Source organism: Athene cunicularia (assembly GCF_003259725.1).
Source record: "Athene cunicularia isolate RWA chromosome 5 unlocalized genomic scaffold, athCun1 chr5_part1, whole genome shotgun sequence".
Classification (NCBI taxonomy): domain Eukaryota; kingdom Metazoa; phylum Chordata; class Aves; order Strigiformes; family Strigidae; genus Athene; species Athene cunicularia.
The window spans coordinates 37,255,747-37,275,223 of record NW_020799101.1 but is presented as its reverse complement, the minus strand read 5'-3'; the positions used below and the strand labels follow the sequence as shown (position 1 = coordinate 37,275,223).

At 46.7% G+C, this 19,477-nt stretch overlaps 1 protein-coding gene across 3 annotated transcripts in view; it reads right to left on the bottom strand.

The window, feature by feature from the left end:
- Positions 1 to 7,443: 7,443 nt before the first annotated feature.
- GALNT16 (polypeptide N-acetylgalactosaminyltransferase 16) overlaps positions 7,444 to 19,477 on the bottom strand; it is a 95,901-nt gene continuing 83,867 nt past the window's right edge. For all 3 annotated transcript variants that reach the window (XM_026849559.1, XM_026849562.1, XM_026849561.1), the window contains 2 exons: positions 19,108 to 19,224; positions 7,444 to 11,842 (listed from right to left, as the gene is read on the bottom strand). In XM_026849559.1, the coding sequence (XP_026705360.1) occupies positions 11,705 to 11,842; positions 19,108 to 19,224 (255 nt within the window). In that variant the 3' untranslated portion in view covers positions 7,444 to 11,704. The remainder of the gene's footprint in view (positions 11,843 to 19,107; positions 19,225 to 19,477) is intronic.

The window sequence follows — 19,477 nt, the reverse complement described above, 5'->3', positions numbered from 1 at the left end:
AACAGATATTCAAGGCTGCAGCATCAACAGCTCTCACCGGCTGTGATTTAGACTAAACAAAACTCCTGGAGGTGAAGGCTCCCATGAAAATCCCAGACATGACAGGAGGTAAGAGCAATTGCTGAGCGAGGAGTGAACTCTCCCATGGCGGCTGAAATCTCAGCCCACAGTCAGGCTGCACTGTGCTAGCCCGTGCCAGTAAGCACAGGGTCTGGGGGATGCCTTACAACTACTCAGGGCTGGCCAAAAGGGCAAAGCAGCCTGCAAGCCTAATACACAAGGCTGAGCATACAGCAGTCTGGAATAAAGTCTCTGCTATAATTTGCTACTTTTGCTCAAAGATCTGAAAAATTACTTAGAAAAAACAAGTTCTGCCTCAAAGAGGCCCCTCTGTGCCTGAGTTGCTGAAACACCATTTACATGTTTCCCACCCTGCAGCATGTTCAGCAGCAGAGGCAGTCCTGATACTATAAAGCCCACATAGTCAAGCCTTCATCTACACAGCAGCTGTCATTAAGCTGATTTTAATGGGGAGAAGTACAAGTGTGGGCAGTACTGCAGATGAACGACCTGAGACAGGTGTTTCAAGGGGGAAGAGAGGTGATGCTGGACACCAAGGGAGGATCAGTACAGAGCATTCCCTGAACACTGCCAGTACAGAAGGCAGAGCTACTTCAAGATTTAGCTGTATTTCTCTCTTTCCTTGTAGCCACTTCAAGATTTAGACTACCAATTTCCCTGTGTCTGTTGATGAAGAAAGACCAAGCAGGATAACTACTGAGCTCCCCACTATCCCTCAGTCTCCCCTGCCTTGGGCCAGCTCTCTAGTGCTCATGTCACAAAGCCAGTGACTGCTGATGGGCAGCATTCTCCCAGCCACTCACATTTTTTTAAAGCCAACAGTATTAAAATGCACGATCAGAAATTTAATCCAAGCACGAACAATGATTTAGACCGAGTGCATTTCCCACATCCAACAACTGTACATCCTAATGAGTAACACCCCCCACAAACTCTGCAAAAGAGAAGGAAAAATGCAGCAATGAGGAGAAAGCCCACCATCAATTTCTGCTAAGAAAAATGTTTCTCTGTTCCATCTCCTCACCCGTAATGTCTGTTTTAAGACCAGAAAGGAAAAAAGCAGATGTAAGTGAAGATGATGGCAAAACACACAGAGACTAAATAGAGCAAGAATGTCACCCTTGTTTTCCTGCCTGTCTGAGCAGGTAAGGCAGGATGTGTAGGTGCACAGACCAGCTGCAGGGTAGTTGCTGCTGTAGCAGCCCACTCTGAGCTGCAGGCAGCACCGGCTGCCTTGCCACAGGGAGCGCTTGCTTTTCTCACGCTGCACTGAGAGCACAGCAAACGCAAAGACTGATTGAGCAAAGGAAAAACTCCACAAAGAATTAAACAACTGGCAGCAGAACATTGATCAGGAAACACCAATAACAATAATGGTTCCTCTTGGCCATGGAGAAAGTGTTTTTCCAAGGTGGCTGGATTGAAGTTTGCATCATGTGGCAGCCAGATGGAACCATTCTCAGTTCAGAGAAGTACTGAGTACTGGGAGCTGATGTGACTGGTCTGCACTCACCCTACACTGATGTGACTCTGTCCCTTGGTAAGATGAGGCAAAACTCAGAATTAACTGTCCCCATTATGTGTTCTCCACTGAATTTCCAGCTGTAGCACTGGTGGCTCTTGTGTTTATTCTAAAAGGGAAGGAATCACTGTGATGATGGGTAGAAAAGATCTAGTTCAGGCCTGGCCAGCTTTGGACTGTCTGATCTTCACTGAGTTCCTGAGAAACAAGACTCAGGAGACATGTTTCAAAGAGAGCCAAGGAGAGAAGCAGGTGGATGCAACTGGGTCCAACACCTGCGCAGGGACATCAGTCTCAGGTCACCACGGTGCCCCGCTTTGTGCAGCAGCCTGATATACAGACACCTTCATACCAGGGCAGTCCTGCTGCCAGCTGTGTAACATCTGTCTGGTGGGAGCCAGGCTTGAAAGTCACAGCCTGAACACCCTTTGTCCATGTCCCACCAGCTGCCCGGAACAGGCCAAGTTGTCCCCTGAAACAGAAGGGGGACAGCTTGCAGAAGGGCTGGGGGCAGCAGGAATTAGAAACAAGAGACATGTCTATGTTGTCCTCAGGGCCTGACCCACAGTCTTCTTGTCCTAGAAACTCCCCCAGCCATCACAGAAAGACTCCTGCTCCTTTCACACCCCTTTCTTCTTTACCGTGTTGCTCTAGTACTGATTGGGCTGAAAAGCACTCGTCAGCCATCTTCCCATTTTTTCTACTCTGGAAATTATGGCCACCTTTGAGTGCTTTCATACTTATTTCAGCACTTCCAACGCTTTTCTTCTTGCCACAGCACTGGCAACAACACTGCTTCTCTTTAGCATGCGCAAAAGGTAAACCATTGCCCTCAAAATATACCAGTACTGACATGACTTCTGGTTTGCTCTCCTTATATGATGGGAGGACTGGGAAACAAGGCATTTTTGTGGGTAAAGAAATTCACACAAGCACTGGTGAACTATAAAAAGACGTCATCTCTTCAAATAAGCTGTTTTCTCTACTTTGTATGCAGCTGCCCCACTTCTTTGAAACCTTTGTGGTCACTTCCAAAATACAGCTATGCTGCAGGGCCAGTTCTGGTCACCCACCTGCTGAAGGGAAGCCAATAGCAGACTGCAGCAGGTCTACAGTTAAATAACAACCAGGAGACCCTGTGGCAGCCCCATAGGACACTGGCATGACATGCCAGTGCATGAGGTGAAGAGAGATCTCGAGAGCTGGGGGGAGGCCCGTTAGAGCTCACGACCACCCCAGGAGTCACCACGCTTACAGGAAGCTCAGGCTGCTACAGAGAAGGCAATACTGAGATCCACCCATCCCTTGAGACTGAGACAGGGATAAGGCAAAGCAGCCCTGGGCTCTGACCACAAAACTGAAGGAGAAGAGCCCTTGGGAAAAGAAAGTTGAGACAGATCAGGAGGTGCGGAGGGTCCCATGAATCTGAGCATCCCCTAGTCACCAGCCCGCTCATCACCCAGCGCACCGCTGCTGTTGTTAGTGCCAAGCTCAGCCCCACTGCAGGCAGTGGTGAGCACTGTTGCTGTACTAGTTTCCATGGAAATCAAAACCAGATAAGCTGGTTTCCACCAAAATCATGTTAAAACACAATTTTGTCCCAAGTGGATTATTTTGTTATCTTTTCTCTCAATCCTTTTTTTTTTTCACCATACAATACAGATGAATCTGGATTTAGTTTAATGACTCAGATTTGTAACGCACAAGTTTCATCAATATGTCAAGCAGACAAGCAGAAGCCGCTATTTCCATTTGGTTGGGATGTCTCTGATTCAAAAACAGGCAGATCTGAACACTGACCCAGTGTTGTTTCCAGCACAGAAATACTACCTGTTTCTGGCCTGGTTTTAATTAAGTCACTGGTGGCATTTAAGCAGCATTTTTCAAACAGATGCAGATCAGTTCTAAAAGAAAAAAGTTGTTCACTTCCCTCCTGTACCCAGGTTACCATTGCCCAGCAGCACCTTTGCAACACACTGCAGCACAGAAACATTTCTGACACAGCTCTGAACTGTATCACACGTGTTTGCAAAACACCTTACAGAAACAAAGCCCTAGAATGTGGATGACACCCTGCGACCTTGTACCCAAGCTGGGAGAGTGGCAGAGGGGCAATGCCTCCTGTCCCCATGTGGCACAGAGTTGTCCACTGGAGAAGCAGAGCCAGAAGCCCAGCATGCTGCAAACACCCCATTTATTTTCACAGGGCAGAGCACTGCTGACTTTTTTGCTACCATAGCAGCAAAACAAACACACTGAAAACAGGTTTTGTTTCAGATAGATCTAAACATCTAATTTCAACATTTGCAGTTCTCTGGGGCTTCTCTGCTTCTGTTTTAAAATGCTCACAAGTCACAATGAATCTTAGGCTGCCTAATAACAGAAGCTCTTCAGCTGTGTTGGTGTGGTGGGTTGACCCTGGCTGGATGCCAGGTGCCCACCAAAGCCGCTCTATCACTCCCCCCCTCAGCTGGACAGAGGAGAGAAAATATAAGACTTCTGGGTCGAGATAAGGAGAGGGAGAGACCATTCACCAGTTACCATCATGAGCAAACCAGACTCAACTCAGGAAAATTTAACTTAATTTATTGCTGAACAAATCAGAGTTGAATAATGAGAAATAAAACAAATCTTAAAACACCTTCCTCCCACCCCTCCCTTCTTCCCAGGCTTAATTCTTCTCCTGAATGCTCTACCTCCTCCTGTGGGGAATGGGGGTTGTGGTCAGTTCATCACCCGTTGTCTCTGCTGCTCTTTCCTCCTCATGGGGAGGTCTCCTCATGCACTCCCCCTGCTCCAGTGGGGGTCCTTCCCATGGGGTGCAGTCCTTCAGGAGCAGCCTGATCCAGTGTGGTTCCCCATGAGGTCACAAGTCTTGCCAGCAAACCTGCTTCAGCCTGGGCTCCTCTCCTCCCACGGGGTTACAGCCTCCTCTGGGCACATCCCCCTGATCTGGTGTGGGGTCCTCCTCGGCCTGCAGGTGGATATCGGCTCCTCTGTAACCGCCCTGGGTGCAGGGCTCAGCTGCCTCATGGGCTGTGGGGTTGTTGCTCTCACATATTCTCACTCCTCTCTCCACCTGAAGTTGCTGTTGCGCAACAATTTTTTCCCCTTCTTAAATACCGCACCTTGATGTGTTCAGTTTTGGGCCCCTCACTACAAAAAGGACATTGAATGACTCGAGCGTGTCCAGAGAAGGGCAATGAAGCTGGTGCACGGTCTGGAGCACAGGTCGTACGGGGAGCGGCTGAGGGAACTGGGGGGGTTTAGTCTGGAGAAGAGGAGGCTGAGGGGAGACCTCATCACCCTCCACAGCTACCTGGAAGGAGGGTGCAGAGAGCTGGGGATGAGGCTCTTTAACCAAGTAACAAGCGATAGGACAAGAGGGAATGGCCTCAAGTTGCACCAGGGAAGGTTTAGACTGGATATCAGGAAGCATTTCTTTCCAGAAGGGGTTGTTGGGCGTTGGAATGGGCTGCCCAGGGAGGTGGTGGAGTCCCCATCCCTGGAGGTGTTTAAGAGTTGGGTCGACATAGCACTGAGGGATCTGGTGTAGTTGGGAACTGTCAATGCTAGGTCAACGGTTGGACTAGATGATCTTCAAGGTCCTTTCCAACCTAGACAATTCTGTGATTCTGTGAAATATGTTATCCCAGAGGCGCTACCATGGCCGCTGACGGGCTCGGCCCTGGCCGGTGGCGGGTCTGTCCTGGAGCTGGCTGTGTTGGCTCTGCCAGACACAGGGGAAGCTTCCAGCAGCTTCTTACAGAAGCCACCCCTGTACTCCCCCAGCTACCAAAACCTTGCTACACAAACCCAATGCAGTAGGTGACCAAAAGAGAAAGAATGCAAGAAGTGTGTCAGGATGCTTGCCCAAGGGAAGAACAGGTTTCCAGGCACTTCTGCAATTAGTGTATACTTCTAAAATGCTGAAGAGGTCTGATTAGAGGGATAGTGATATGCACCTCAACACATCCTGCAGCCCAACAGCAGAGGGTTTTGAGAATAAAGACACCCAGGTTAGGTCTCCGTATCAAGGCAGTTCCTTTTAACAGATGGCAGAAAAATGAGATCTCCTAACTTTCTTACTGAATGTAGCCTGGAGAACATCTCCGTTCCTAAGAAAATAATCTGCTTTCAGAGTGTTAAAATGAAATATTTTAATATTTAAAAAAAACCCAAACAAACCCAACAAATCCAAACAACACTTGATTTGCCTTTTGAGACAAATCATTTACCAAATTTGACCCAGCTGTGTGACCGCTGTGGATGTGGTGCTTCTCTGACTTTAACCTCCTGCAAAGGAATTACTCCCCTGTGATTTTCCCCACACTTGGTTCTAGTTCCCTTTGATGCAACTGTTTCTACTCCAAACTCTTCCCTACCTCATTTATGTGCCAGATCACTGCATGTCTGACCCTATGCTCCTCAGAGGGGAACTCATCCCTCACTCATTTCTCCTTCCTGCCCCAAGCCCTGAGTTTGGCTCTTCAGAAGACCAATATTTCATTTTCCTAGACAGGACTAATTAAAAGTCTTCCCAGCCATCATTACAGGCTGAGAATCGTCTGGTTTCTAGGGCACGTTGGTGGTGCCCCAATCCAATGTCGGGAGAGGTTTCAATATGATCCCAAGAGCGAGATTAAGACACAAACAAGGTCAAATGCCATACACTCAAAACAGTTTTTTATTATTAAAATAAATTGAAGAGTGGTAGGAATAGGACGGAATGCAAGGAGAAGACAGAAATCAAGCTAGCATCCAGAATAAAGTTGCAAGAATAGTCACCACCATGGATGCAGCAGCATCAAATGGGTCTTCAGTTCTTTGGTGGTGGGTGCACACAAGCAAAGTTGTCTGTTGCCTTTATCTTATCAGCTGATTAGCATACTAGATGAGGAGGGGCGGGTATTCTACAAATTCATTTCCATGAGAGATGAGGAAAAAGGCAGAGCATGGGTTCTGCACATGCATCGAGGGAGAAATAGGTGCACCATCCCTTGTCCAATTGAGTCGGTGATTGTACTTACCCTGCCCACCTTTGGTTTTTCCTCTGTTCCCAGATTTTTTCTGACTTCATGCTTCTTGAGCAACCATGGGGCTTCTGGGGCCGAAATGATCCCCTCTTTTCAGTTCTTGTCACCACTTCAATGGCGAAGGTGCAAAGTCATTAGTAAGGCAAGCACGGTGTCTGGCTTACACAATAGAGCCACAAAGTATCGGGCTTACACAAGCGGTATTTCTGGTATTTCTGCTTGAGGGGAAACGTTCACTCAGTCCATGTGTCCCCCTTTGAGGCTTATCTAAGGAGTTTGTCAATACAACTGCAAGGGAGTGGGGGGTGCATCCTTCCATACACTCCTGCTTCCTTGGGTGACATTCCTTAGACTAAATGTTGGAGGTGTTACTGCCATCACCCCTTGACTCAAAGCACACACACAAGCAACTGAGACAAGCATTTGACATTTCAGTCTCCCACAGGTTGTCACCACTCAGGCAGGGCGTGCATGGCAGGACTCCAGGGACACAGCCCAACTGATGTCCTGCTACAGAAGCAGCACTAGGAGAGAAAGCCCCAACTATTTTCCTTTCTATCGAGTTCCCAGAGCACTCAAGGTACACCAGATATACTACCAGGCAGCAGGGGGAAGCTCTGGTTGCCCCCACACCAGCTAGCTTCCAGCACACCTTCACCCATCTTCCCTAGATGGAGGCTCCGGAACAGCTGCTTTCTGCAGAGGCAGAGCCAGCTGATCCTAGTCTAAAAAAAACCATTTGTCGGTGAACCAGCAGGCAGTTAAGCCCTGATTTTAAACTCAAAGCCTCTAAATCGACATTGCTGGCTATGCTTTTTTTTTTTTTTTCTTTATAAAGTGAGATTTGGAAAGTTTACCAGCCTACTTGGGGAGTCACAGTATTTGAGGCTCAACAATGTGCATGCTAGGAGGCATCTGTGGGTGGTGATGCTTCCCTGCCCTCAAGCTAGAGGCAGAAGAAAGACCTTTGGTAGGCTTAGTAAGGAATACGCAGGCTGATAGCCTGAGGAAAAGATCACGGAGGGAGTAACAGGAAGAATTAATGCTCCCCACGCCCAGCTATTTCTTTCAGCATGTAAAAGCCAGTCTGTTAACTGCTCTTAATTCTCGCCAGAACGGATACTTTCCTGCCCACCAGCTGAGGATTTTCAACTCAATTGTATCCTAGAAATCTCTGCCAGCTCCTGCAGTGTCCGTCTAGAATCACCCAGGAATCCATGTAAAGAACAGGGGTATGTATGTCTGGGGGGACCAACCCAGTGAAAGACAGAGGCAAGGAAACAGGCAAGAAAGGACTGGAGGCTCTTTATCTATGGGAAGTAAAGGGGAATAAAACCAGGCTGAAACGCTTGTTTCAAAGTGGATTTTATTCCAGGCGTTAAACAGATTCTGGCACATGCTTTCTTCAAGAAAAGGGAAAACAAATCTAGGCTCCACATAAATTACATCTGGCAAAGTGCAACTTACAAGTGAGTGGGGAAAATAAACATTTCTAAATTGATTTCTGTACAACAGTAGTTTCAGCTCCTCTTAAATAAACCCCCATTGGTTCACAGCACACAAAATTACATTGGATGATCTGATACAATAACAGCTTTCTTAAAAGGTATTACCAATGCAAATGATCTGTCTTGACAGTCTAGGGGGCTGTTTAAAGTAAACAGTAAAACAAGGGCTAGCAGAGCAGCTGCTTGTTCTGACTGCTAAAGAAACAAATCACTGGGCCAAATTTGATGGCTCAGTCAGTTTGCTTTCAGAAACCCCACTGGAATTCTGTTTCAAAACATGGCACTGCATAAACCTTGGGGGAAAGAAGTACAAATAACATCGTTCTTCCTTCCCTTCAGTGCAAGGAAAGTGTGCTAATAATGAGTTTGGACCAGACTTTGCTTATTCTGAGTTTAGTTTGCCCACACTTGAAAGCAGCCTTTTGTTATGCACCTCTTTGTAAGAAACTGCTCAAATCCACTGGAGACCAATGGCTTCCAGATGATGTGGGGGGAGGTCTGCGTTGGGCCTGCAGGAAGGTCCTGTGAGCAATGCTTTAGCGGGCAGTGGAGTAAGCAGTGGGGAGGAGACCTCTGGAGAACATGTCCAAACCAGGTAGAGTCAGGGCTCTGGTAGCCCCTAACTCCAGGAACCATTTAAGTTATGACCTCTAACATATGCCCGCCTTTTCCCTTTCCTCCACCCGGCCGGGGCACCTGAAGAAGGAGAGTGTCCAATCTTCAGCTGCCCCAGCTCACAGCCCCAAATGGGTGCCAGTTCCCACTCTGCCAGGCGGTGAGCAGTAGGAACAGGGGCACAAATCAACACCGCTAGTCCAGGTACCTCTGCTCTGGGAGTGGTCGGTAACCTCCAACATCAGAGCCAAGCACAAACTCAAGGGCAGTAGCCAGGGTGCTGACAAGAGCCCTCTGAAGCAGGGCTGGCCCAGAGCTTGGAGACTGTAGATAAGCAAGAGCTTCTGTGGTCTGCAGCAGTCAGAAGTGTTTGTAGAGGAGCTGGGTCCTAGTCCCAGTAAAGTTATGAAGAAGGAACTACAAGAAAGCTGCACACACAGTGGGAGCAAGGAGGAAGGAAGCAGTACCTGGTGGAGGAGTGAACGTGCTGTTAGCTGCAACCCTTAAGCTGCTGGAGAGTGAAATGGGGGAAGCTCAGATGGTCCACTTAGGATGCATTTTGAGGAAAATACGTAATCGTTACATACAGTATCTGCTCAATGGCCTTTCATCTGTCTTTGTATCAACTTTTTTGAAGTCAGATGTAAGAACTTGACTGTTCCTGTCTCCTACTGCCTAAAGATGCTGTTCTGGAAGTATCATCTCCTGCATATTCTTGTTTAAAAAAGCAATTGCTAGTAGGATGGATGGCATCTCTTCTCCCGATAGGCCTGTCTGCCCTGCCTTTTTTCTTTTCCTAGGCTATTTTCTTTCTTTCTCTGCTCTTTCCTGGCCTCAGTGGTTCAGGCCCAAAGCATCTCTATATAGGGAAAGAGAAACCTCTGCAGTCAGTGCCCCCATTCCCACATAGAAGAGTGGCTGCACCATGCTGTAAGCTTGGGACCAAAGGCAACTGCCTCCTGAGTTGTCACAGTGCGGGCAGGTCATTCATCTGGTTCATCATACTGTTGAGATGGTGAGCTGATGTCAAAGTGAAGGAGGAAACAGGAAAAGAGCTTCTGCCACATGACTGATTTAATTTTTTAAATAAAAGAACCGAGAACACAAAACAAATTGTTCAGTTCTAACACAAGCACTTCTGAGCACATGCAACCTAATGAAGAACAGTATCTGTTCTTTTGTCAACTATCTGGGCTAATACCAAGCTAGGATAAAGAACTAAAAAGGGATGCAAACATGATCAAAAGCAGCCAGCTGCTCAGAATCCAAATGAACATCCTGTTTCTTCTATACCAGATCAGAAAGGATCCAGGCAAGCAATTGTCTACTGAAGGTGGCCTCACCATCTGGTTGCCCTGTGGGTTGGTTTGTGCCCAGGTAAACCTGCCCATGAGGGTTGGTTTACAAAACGTAGCTCCAAGAGGAAAAGTTAACAGATCTAGAAGGAAAAGGTAAGGTTGTGGTGATTTTTTTTTTTTTCAATTTGAATAGGTAAGCTTCTCCTGGCAGGTCTGAAAACCCACATTCAGCTACAGCTGACTGGTAACTGGGAGCAGGACTGGGATGCTAGTTAGAGATACCAGCTGTCTCTGGTATTTCCAGAACACAAAGGAGAGATCTCTCAGGGCAGGGCTGTACACTGTGGCAGCATCTGGGCAGGCAGCAGTTTCAGCTGTACCAACTAAACTCCCCAAGGTGCCCACTGGGAGGAGAGCTGGGCGTTGCAAGTGGAGCAGCCCCAGGCCTTGTCACCTTCTCTTTCTGAGAGAGAGGGGAAAAGGTGACTAGACAGACTGGGTGGCTTGTCATGCCAGGTTGTGTTCACAAGGGCCATGCAGAGCCCATGCAATGCTGAAGAGCCAGCGAGAGGGCTGTGCTCCTGCCCAGCCAGCAGCAGGAAGCCTGCGATGACCCGGGGACTGTCCCCTTTCATCTCTAGCAGTGGGGAACAGGGTGGGCTCCTGCCAGAGGCCTGAGCCAAGTGCAGTGGCACTGTCAGTGTGCACTGCCCACACAGCACGTTCAGTGTGGGGTGCAGCAGGCAGTGTCTGGCAGCACCAGAAGGAGCAGCCAGAGAACGGTCCTAGCTTCCCTGGCATCCCAAAGTGTCAGCACCCATCTCTGACCAGCTCCACAGGAGTGTGGTACCCTGAACCCACGTCCAGCTGGGCTGCCTGCAGGCTTGGATCACTCACAGAGGCATGGCTGGCCTTCCACCCGTAAAAAAACTGGAAGCAGGAATTCAACAGGAAATAATCCCCAGAACAGTCCCTGGTTATGCTGCTAAAATAGATTGTCCCTTTTCCAGCTCTCTTGTCAGCACTGTGCTAACCTCAGCCCATTTGGCTGTAGGCCAGCTACTGGGAGCAGAGCAAGGAACGGGCCCACCACAAACCGGTTACAAACCTGCCCCCAGGGTCTGCTAGTTCCTTCCCAGCCCCTCCACTCATCATGATGACTCTTCTTCTGGCCAGTCCTCACTGAGAGAGACACACATGCATAAATGATGCATGAAAAGCCAGGGAAGACAAAGAGCTACCAATGTTTGTAGAAGCATCATCTAAGCTGTTGGACTGAAGGTCATGGACTGTGGATGCAGAGAAGGGAACAGATGGGAAGAGCTGCAAGGCAGTTCTGGTCACTGCGAGTATTGGGCTGGGTCTTCCCCCTCTCTGGGTGCAGCTGTGCATGGACATCAGCCACAAAGGAGAACTTAAGACAACAGATGGGAAGATTTCAACAACTCTCCTCATCCCTCTCTCACCCCCAGCTTCTTCTCTGAAAAGCTCAAAAACACCAAGTGCTCAGCTGAAATGGTGGCTTGCTGATGGGCACAATGAAAACATTTAGGGTCAGACATACAAAATCATTCCTCCCTTCCCAATCCCCCTCTGTTCCCAAAGTCTCATGCACAAAGAAACAAGGAGATCTCTGTGCTACCATCATGTTGCTTGCAGCAGCTCCCACTGTTGGCCAGGTACACCTGCTTGGCAAGGGTTGGTCACCACTCTCCCAGTCTGGTTTTCCAGGCAGAGACCGCTGACAAAGTGTTGAATGAAACTCCCTTTCATCTTCCACTTCTGTGAGAAGACAGAGAAGAAACACGTTGTTACTTCCATTTCACCACAAAACTTACTTCCAAGCTGAAGGAGAAAGTTTGAGCATAAATGTCAAGTAAACCCCAACAACTGGGGAGCCTGGAAATCTGGGTATGGGCAGCATCCCCAAAGCAGTGTTTTCCTGTATTAGCGATATCTGGAGTATGAATTTAGCTGAGTTCTAGAGCTAGATATTCAGAAGCACCTAGAAGGCAAACAATAAAAAAAAAAAAGTAGTGGCATTTTCAACATATATTCACAATTTCCCTGCCATTCTTTGTCCTGCACCTCTAGGCACCTGGATACCTGTCAAAACCCGAAACCCTCATATGGTTTCTTTCCAATCCATAGAAAGCAAAGTATTGAAATCTTTCCCAACATGGAAAGCAATCTATCCATAGAAAGCAAAAATCACACTTGATGCTTGACTAGCTCATATCTATCTCTCTTCCATGTCCCCTCATCTCTCATTAAATCCAAGATTTTGATCAGCACTACACTAGAAGCTCTTTATAGCTCTGCACCCTTCTCAGCTGGCTCTTCTTCATAATCTTATCTGCCCTGCCAACATTTCAGTTTATAAGTGTTCATTTGACAGCTTCTCAGTACATCTTGCTCTGCTTTCTGCAGTGCTGTTCTCTGGGTCTGCTCCCCTCAGAGCACATCCAAGATGTCCCACATGCAACCCTTTCCAGAAGGTCCTCTTTGGTTGTGCTGCTTTCCAGGAAACAAAACATATGTCCTAACCTTGAATTGCAAATTCTGCTGGGAAAGGGTTGTACCTTCCATCCCTGCTGTAAAGAACTGGGACCACTGTGGCTGATAGTAAAGAGAAAAAAGCAGAAATTAGTCTGTGGACTTGGAATCTCCCAGGTAAGGCTCATGTAATTTCCCTCCAGTGAGACACAGCTGAGATCAGCAGGTTATTGGATTGAGTGCTCCACGCTCCGGGGATTTTCCCATCACTCTTTTCAGTTGCACAGATGACTCAGTTGGAATCAGGGTCTGGGTGCTGTCAGTAAACAGCTTAAGAATATTATGAGGATGTTTTGGCTAACCCATGAGACTGATGAAGAAAAAGAAGCAGTTGACAACACTGATGGACCTCAAAGCTGTTGCAGAAATGATATGCAAAGGGACATCCGGACAATGTCAAAACCTACAACACTTTCAAGCAGATTGCCACATGCCATGTGGTTTAAGACATCCATTTATGTTCACATATTGCTGGCAGCTCTCCTCCAAATCTGTGTGCTGGTTATGTTTCTTGGAGGGCAGGGCAGTTGTAAAGCCCAGAGTAATCTGTTGCTCCTGTATCACATATTCCTTCAAGACTAAATACCAGAGGCAGAATCACTTTGCCAGCACTGCTAGCCCTGTCTGACAGGATACCATTAAAGAAGAGCTCTTTGTGCAGCAGGAAGAAGCTGGTTTTAATAGGCAAGGGGGCAGAGGAATGTCGTGATGATGGAGATGAAGATACGATGCAGTCTGTGCACTGCAGTGCCCTCACCAGCTGCTGTAACCCACTGCCTACACAGGTCCCAGAGCCAACTGGCTCTCATCTGGCAGAAGTCTCCCTACAAAGAGCTGAGAAAGAGTTAACACTATAAAGCAGCAGCTGTAATGATGGAGTGGAAAGCAGATCTTCTCTCCTGGAAAGCAGCACACTGTGTCTAGCTGGTGTGATCTCTGCTTCCCAGGGCCACAGACACCTCAGTGAGGAGCCTCCTGGCCTCCTTCAAAGCACACCTACTGTGCAAAGGGAAGCTCCTCCTTGCCCTCCACCCTTCCCCTGCCTCTCTGTACTTGTGAAGTCCCAGTCTCCCCCTTCGTGTTTTGTGCTAAAAGAATGCCTGCCAGCCCTCTCTCCCACACACCCCATAGCTCACCAGAAGACCCTGTTGTAAAGGAGTATGCTGTTATGAGATCTGAGATGGAGAACAAGGGCAATTACCAAGAAAGACTGATTTTCTTCTCCCCCCTAGCCATTCAGGAGAAAACTAGCACCACAGGGAGACTCACTCATGTTATTTCTCCAGATCAAAGACCTGCTGCTGTGTTTATCTCTCCATGCCAAGCAGGTACCCACTGTGATGTCTGTAGGGAGTCTACAGCAACAGACACAGCAAGACACCAGCACTCACCAGAGCACATTTTCTGCTGCTAACAAACTCTACCAAATCAATCAGCTTCTCAGTGAATCACACCACTGGAAAGCCCAGCATTTTAAGTCACCCCAGATCCATATGTTCAAAAGAAGGTGGGGTAAGGATGGGTAAGGGGGAGGAGGGTCACTGAGAAGGTGATAGAGAGTTGAATGTAAGGCTCATCTGGGCTGCAGGGAGGTGCCATGTATGGAGCTATTATAAAGCATGCTGACACTAATAGCCAAAGTAGGGCTCCTCATCTCACACAGAAGCAGTATTTTCAGAATAATGGATTCTACCCTGTCTGGTCAGAAACAGTGCTTTGCTGCCCTCTGCAAGATCCTAGAGCAGCTCTCCTGACTTCACCTGAATTTTTCACAATTTTTCACTCCTGACTGCCAGACCACAGGATTACCAAGGACAGTCCAACACCTAGCCCTATCTCAGACCCTTGAGGAGGGTGGGCAGTAGGAACGGGTGAAGACTGGAGACAGGATGCTCATCTCCCACCATCAGCAACCTTAGAGATGGGCAATTTAGTCTAAACTACTCACCTGGTGACATACTTATGGAGGGGCCCAAGGTATATAAGCACCTCCTGGGATGGCCAAGCTTTCTCCACAGAGCATGAGGGGAGCCTGGACAGCTAACTTCTAAATGACAGTGATGATGCCCATCTTTAGGAAAAACAGACAAACAGAGCTGACACCTCCTGCATACACAGCCAAACTTTACAGGGAGTCCTCTTCTCCTTACATTATGACTGGCCTGTACTTGAAAGGAAAGCTTTTGGAAAATATAAGCATTGCACAGTCTGAAAAACTTTGTAAAAGACTTTGAAAATCCACCTTGGTCTCCCTTTCTTGTGCAGATGGAGGTAATACAGTTCACTGGTCACAGCAGGTTTGGAGTGGAGATGGAAAAAAAAAATCCTATTTTTTGGAAATATTGTGTCTTGATCTCTTCCCCAATGTCAACCAAAAATCTCCCTACTTTTTTTAAAGTGCTCTCTCCACCTTTATTATCTATCATTGCAAAGTACTTTGAGGTAGCTGGATAGAAACACTCCACGTGCAGTTACTAAGAGAAAAATCAGAAATAGCCAGTCCTATTCAATATAAAGAGCTGAAGGTATCTACAATAGTGTAGTTTTTCAGGGTAATCATAAGTTTTATTTTAACCCCAGCAATCCAATCAGCCCAGGGTTTCTCTAAAGATCCTAACAACAGCCTTGTAAACCTAAAAACATAGTGGAGTTGGCCAAGCTCAGGAAACACAGCTGAAGAGAGCAGATTTTGTTGATTAGAACTGAGATGTTTCAGACAGAAATCTATGGAGAGCTGATAACTGGAGTAGCCAAGGATGCTGCAAGTGGTAATTGAATGTATTTGCAGAGCCATGGGCAGCCTGAAGCTGGTGTTGAAGGTGACGAGCACTACATTTTAAATATATGAGTGGACAGAGTGTGATGGAAAATATCACACCAGCATCCAGCAAGTACCATCTCCATTTAAACACTTAAATTTGTAAAACTAAGAATTACAACTGAGAGAAACTCTTGTCTCCTGAAAACTGCTTTCAAGTTATGGCATACTGCCAGTATTGTTTTACCTACTTTATGTCATGAAGATGCTGAGTCAGGTCCTTCCAGAACAGACAGGTTTTCACTCCTCTTTGATGACAGCCTGTATAAGGTTACATTTGTCTGTACTTCAGGTAATATGATACACTGAGAAGCAAGGTGGGAAAAATTTCCCAATCACATCCAAAAGCACGCAGAACTTCAAATACCATTTGCCTCACAAGAAAACTTGGTGTCCTCTTTTTTAGGCTGGGGTCACATTCCTTCAGCACATTTTAATGAAATATGGCTGTTTAATAGGATTTCTCAGCATGCTTCTTGTTCTGTTGGGAAATACCGTGCCAATGTTTCTCGTTTTCATTCTCTTGTTTTAGTGTCTGACTCTCACTTTGCCTTCTATTTGTCCTCACTATAATACAAATTAAAACACCACTCCCACCGTCAGTCAAAGCCAAAACCAAAAGCTAAAGACAGTAATTTATTGTGCATTCAACTAAAAAATGTTATTCTCCAAATAACATTATGGATAACATCCATCTGGTTTGAAATCTAGTTCTGATTATGCAGCATAGCTCTTGGCTGGTCTTCTGCTAGCAGTGCCAGCTGTTGCTGTTAAATGATCAACAGGATCATGGTGCCAAATAGATTTTGTTCCTGGCTCCTTTCAGTCCAAGGGAGAATATTCTGACAGAACCAAAAACCTAAATTTTTACTATTGTCTCATATTCTCCTACTTGCAAAGTTCTAGACTTATTTTGAGGTAATAATCTAGACACAGCTCATAATACTGTAAAGCCTCCACTGGAGAATTACGTATATGTTAGATGGACTGTTGTTAGGACTCAAATAACAACAAAGTTGTCTGGCCTGGGGATACGCTTAATGCACAACAGCTGTGTAGCATGGACACATATTCAGTATGTCTGAAAGCAGAAAGCAACTTTAGGAGCTGTATGGTGCTGTTGTAAGGTTCTAACCAATCAATCTAATCTGGTGACACTAAAAAAGTGACGCCATCACGTGCCCTATCTTTTGTCAGAAATCTTGCTTTTGCACCAATCAGACACAGACATGAAATTTAGATCCAGAAAAGCCCAAACATCTTCCACCACAGACCTCTGATGATGTTGACACCAGAGATGTTCAAAGCTCCATCATGCCATCATCTCCCCTTAGGATATTTTGTGTGTGTGACACACGTTGCCTGGGCTCACCCTCTTCCATTCAGACCACCTCCTCAGGGCTCTCACTTGTCACCTCCACCTCTCTGGAGTAGCTCAACTCCCCTTCCTCCACTCCCACTCAGCTCCTGTGACTTGCTGAGAAGCCACTTGAACTGAGGAGTGGCTACACCCACACATAGTTTGAAAACACTGCTCTCCTCCCAAGCACTCACACTGTGAGTATCCATGGGGAGACAGGCAAGTTGTAGGGCAACTGAGGGAATTTGTTCCCTCCAGCTTTGCTCTTTCATTTCACACTTTAAAGTTTCTACAGCAGTGACTGTCTCCTTGAAACTCACCCCCCCCAGATATCGGGAAGACAGAGAATGGGATAGTTTTGCAAAGATGACAGACTTCTAGCTAATTAAAATCCAGTGTCAGCTTCAACAACAATTACTGTTGTGTTTATGGAAGGAAGGCACCATTACAACATTCCCCAAGAACAGAACAAACTTGAGCACTGCAAGTAGAACTGGCTTTATAGGTAGAAAACTGAAATGTGAGTTCGGGGCTTCCAAAAAAACCCCTAGCATTTCAGAGCATTTCAACCCATATTAGACTAAAAATTCAAATGCACTTCCACTACTTCATCCCCACCTCATCTCTTCAGCCACAAGGTGGTCTGGAATGACAGCTGTGATTCAAATCAGTCTCCAATTATTTGAAATGCTTAAACAAAATCCTTGCTTACAGTCAGTCAGTTGGCTAAATCATCTGCTAGGTCAAGTCCTTGATTTAAGTGCAGTTTGTTCACACAAGGTAATGGAAAACAACATCTCACATCCTTAAGTGTGAGTGCATGTCTTCATAATGAGCCTATATATAATCAACACATAAAGGCTCAATAAATCCTATGCCAGCAGCAGAATGAGCCTGCTTGTGTTAGTGTGGATTAATCTCTCTTTCAGCTAATAGGGCTTGGAGTCCACGCCTCTTCAGGGGACCCCTGTTCTTCCATGACAGGGGAGGCAGAGAAAACCAGCTGATTTTGGCAGCTGCTTGAGTCCTCTCTGCTGCCAGGGAGGGAAATGCTGCAAGGCACCTACGGGGAAGCTAAGTGACCTAATTACACAGCAAGGGGGTGAGTGATTACCAACAAGAAAATGGAGCAAGCAAGCACAGCCCACCTGGGATATCCTTGCAAGGCTAATCTGAACTCTGTTTTCCTAGCATATTCACCATCACAACTCTTCAAGATGTTTCTGCATTAACCAACCCTCCAGAGGAAAGTCTACGTAGGCTGTCCATAAATGGGCATGACTGGATTTTAGTGCTTTCTTTCAGGAAGAAATAAATTCAGAGATTTGTAGAGCATTAAAAAGGTAGCGACAAAAGAGGATGCTGCTGAGGACTGGTAGCAAGCTGAGCTGTCTCCTACCTTTGGGCTATCAAAACAATAGATGTATTAGAAAACACAGAGTGAGCATAGCCTTAGATGACAGAAGATTTGTTCTCACTTGGTGTACAGGGAAGCACAGTAACTAGGGATGAAACACGTCCAGTCCACCCTCTGCCAGTACTGCATGTTCCCTGTTTAGTGTTTTGCTCCGTTCCAATAAAAAGACACGTCACATCTCTGTGAGGGCACGCTGGCCATCACAGAGGCCATATCTTACCTGGTGTTGTAAGGCAAAATTACTTAAGTGTCCTGACAGATCAGGAATGCAAATCTTGGAAAGAGCAGAAGAATCAAAGCTGCATTTTGTTGGGAACACTGCATTTTCTTGGAAATGCCGCTGCTGTGTACTTTTCCTCAGGGAGCAGTTTGGGTGGAACATACGGTGCTTTATGTCAGTCAGTATTTCTCAAATGAGTTGCACTCACTCAGTTTTAAATGTCTGTTCACATGTCCAAAGACAGCACAAAGAACACAGTTCTCTCACTTGTAAATAAGTAAACAAATGATAGGACACACTGCCCTTCCCTTGGGTACCTCAAAGCATTTGCTGCTTATCCACCCCTCTCTGATGCTGTGCTCCACCCATGCACCCATCCGGCTGGACATAAAAGTATCCAAGGAGCGACGCTGGGGTGCTACTGAGCTGGACCTACCCATGCTGCTGAGGGCTGAGGCAGAGCACCCGCACACTAGGGTGGTCTGTGCTCCCTGCTTTGATCATGGGCTCTCTCATACATCCAAGATTATGAAACACAGCAGAGAGGGAGATGCAGAAGATGGAAGGGACTTTTATACACTTTGATAGTAATAGGTTTGCCCCTGCAGACTGCACTGATGTAGGAACACTGGTATGTGGCAATGAAGGGGTTAAAAACAGGTGCACAGTTACCTACCTGTCTGCCATCTTTTTGATTGCAGGCTTCCAGTGTGATCTGAGAGCCGGTAGAGAAGGAGGTAATGGAAAGACATTTGTCCTGCTGTCTAATTAAAGGGTCACTGAATACCCACTCCTTTGGCATAAGAAAAATAAAGGTTCCATTAGGATCATAACGGTGATCAGATGAGGGAGAAAGAGTTTTTTCTATCAGATATTCCAAAAACCTGTATCCTTTGTTCTTAGTCTTCCTAGGGAGCCTTTGGTATGGCAGAAGTCTTCACCTGATCAGAAGTTTATGCTCAGACTTGGTGCATCATGACTACTTCAAAGCCTGTAGCTGGCTCCCCTGACCATCTGAGCTGTCTGATTAACCTTGGATCCCATCT